The sequence below is a fragment of the Priapulus caudatus genome, unplaced genomic scaffold, assembly GCF_000485595.1.
Source record: "Priapulus caudatus unplaced genomic scaffold, Priapulus_caudatus-5.0.1 Scaffold1337, whole genome shotgun sequence".
Classification (NCBI taxonomy): Eukaryota; Metazoa; Priapulida; class Priapulimorpha; order Priapulimorphida; family Priapulidae; genus Priapulus; species Priapulus caudatus.
Window position 1 is genome coordinate 104,089 of NW_014578398.1, and position 2,352 is coordinate 106,440.

General features: G+C 48.2%; 1 protein-coding gene across 1 annotated transcript in view; it reads left to right on the forward strand.

Annotated features, from left to right (window-relative positions):
* The window catches only part of LOC106816284 (MFS-type transporter SLC18B1-like), a gene marked incomplete at its 3' end in the record, with an annotated part of 6,301 nt that extends 5,745 nt beyond the window's left edge, over positions 1-556 (forward strand). Inside the window, exon 3 of the mRNA XM_014820868.1 lies at positions 461-556. Within this exon, the coding sequence (XP_014676354.1) occupies positions 461-556 (96 nt within the window). The remainder of the gene's footprint in view (positions 1-460) is intronic.
* Positions 557-2,352: the final 1,796 nt, after the last annotated feature.

Sequence of the window (2,352 nt, forward strand, 5' to 3'; positions counted from 1 at the left end):
GTACATACACATGCACACACGCACGTATACACACGCACGCTAACATGTACGTACATGTACATGCACACACGCACGTATACACACGCACGCTAACATGTACGTACATGTACATGCACACACGCACGTATACACACGGCCAAGGCGATGTACGGTACAGCAGACACACGCACACGCACACTAACATGTACGTACATGTACATGCACACACGCACGTATACACACGCACACTAACATGTACGTACATGTACATGCACACACGCACGTATACACACGCACGTATACACACGCACACTAACATGTACGACATGTACATGCATACACGGCACGTATACACACGCACGCNACGTGACGTAAACAATGCCGAACCTTCTATTCTAGCTCGAGTATTATGCGCGAGATGTCATACTTGCGTGCCCCGACAGATGGCGCTCATTCCTGTCTGCGTGTTCTCGTCTTGTAGGGGCTGCAGAAGGGAGCAACGAGCACGCAGGTGGGTCTCATCATTGGATGCTTCCAGCTGGTTGGCTTCATCATCTCCCCGATCCTGGGAAAACACGTGAGTGATGGCGCCTATGCGGAGGATGCTGCTCGCAGCCTTTATTTTTATTCAATTTTAAATTAACTTTTGATGGACATTGCTTGACAATGTGGTCGCAGCAGTCTAGCTACCTTGACGGTATTTCCAGGTGTAATAATAGTTGCCACCCAGCAGCCACATATACATAGTCACTCTGCCTACAGGCACGCACACACGCACGTATACACACGCACACTAACATGTACGTACATGTACATGCACACACGCACGTATACACACGCACACGCACACTAACATGTACGTACATGTACATGCACACACGCACGTATACACACGCACACTAACATGTACGTACATGTGTTAGTGTGCGTGTGCGTGTGTAATACGTGCGTGTGTGGCATCGTACCATGTAGTACATGTTAGTGTGCGTGTGTATACGTGAGTGTGTGCATGTACATGTACGTACATGTTAGTGTGGGGTGTGTATACGTGCGTGTGTGCATGTAACGTGTAGCGTACATGTTAGCGTCCGTGTGAATACGTGCGTGTGTGCATGTACATGTACGTAACATGTTAGCTGTGCGTGTGAATACGTGCGTGTGGTGGCAACTTTAGTACATGTACGTAGCATGTTAGTGGTGCGTGTTGAATAACAGTGCGTGTGTGCATGTACATGTACTACATGTTAGTGTGTGTGTGCGTGTGCGTGTGTATCGTGCGTGTGTGCATCGTACATGTACGTACAGGTTAGTGTGGCGTGTGTAATACGTGCGTTTGTGTGCATGTACATGTAACGTACATGTTAGTGGCGGTGTGGCGTGTGTATACGTAGCGGTTTGGGGTGTGGCATGTACATGTACGTAGCTATGTTAGTGGGCGGCGTGTGCGTTGTGTATACGTACGTGTGTGCATGTGGCGATGTACGTACATGATTTAGTGTGCGTGTGTGGCATGTACATGCACGTTACATGTTAGTGTGGCGTGTGCGTGTGTAATACGTGCAGTGTGTGCGTGTACATGTACGTAGCATGTTAAGCGTGGCGATGTGTATAGCGTGCGGTGTGTGCATCTGTACATGTACGTTACATGTTAGCGTGCGTGTTGTATACGTGCGTGTGTGCATCGTAGCATGTACGTACATGTTTAGTGTGCGTGTGTATACGTGCGTGTGTGCATCGTACATTGTACGTACATGTTATAGTGTGCAGTGTGCGTCGGTGTATACGTGCGTGTGTGGCATGTAGCATGTACGTAGCATGTTTAGTGTTGCGTGTGTATAACGTACGTGTGTGCATGTGCATGTACGTAACGATAGTTAGTGTGCGTGTGTATAACGTAAAGTGTAGTGCATGTGCATGTTACTGTACATGTTAGGCGTGCGTGTGTGCATGTGGGATGTGACGTACATGTTAGTGTGGGCGTGTGTATACGTACGTGTGTGCATGTGGCATGTACGTACATGTTAGCGTGCGTGTTGTGCATGTACATGTAGCGTACATGTTAGCGTGGATGTGTATACGTACGATGTGTGCATGTACATTACGTAATGTTAGCTGCTGGCGTGTGTATGAGTGCGTGTGTGGCATGTACATGTCGTAACATGTCTATCCCCCCCGCGTTGCATGTGTCAACGTGGCGTGTGTGCATGTACATGTACGTAACATGTTAGTGTGGCGTGTTGTATACGTGGCGTGTGTGCATGTTAACATGTACTGTACATGTTAGTGGTGGCGTGTGTATACGTGCGTGTGTGCATGTAGCATGTACGTAGCATGTTAAGTGTGGCGTGTGTATACGTACGTGTGTGCATGTTA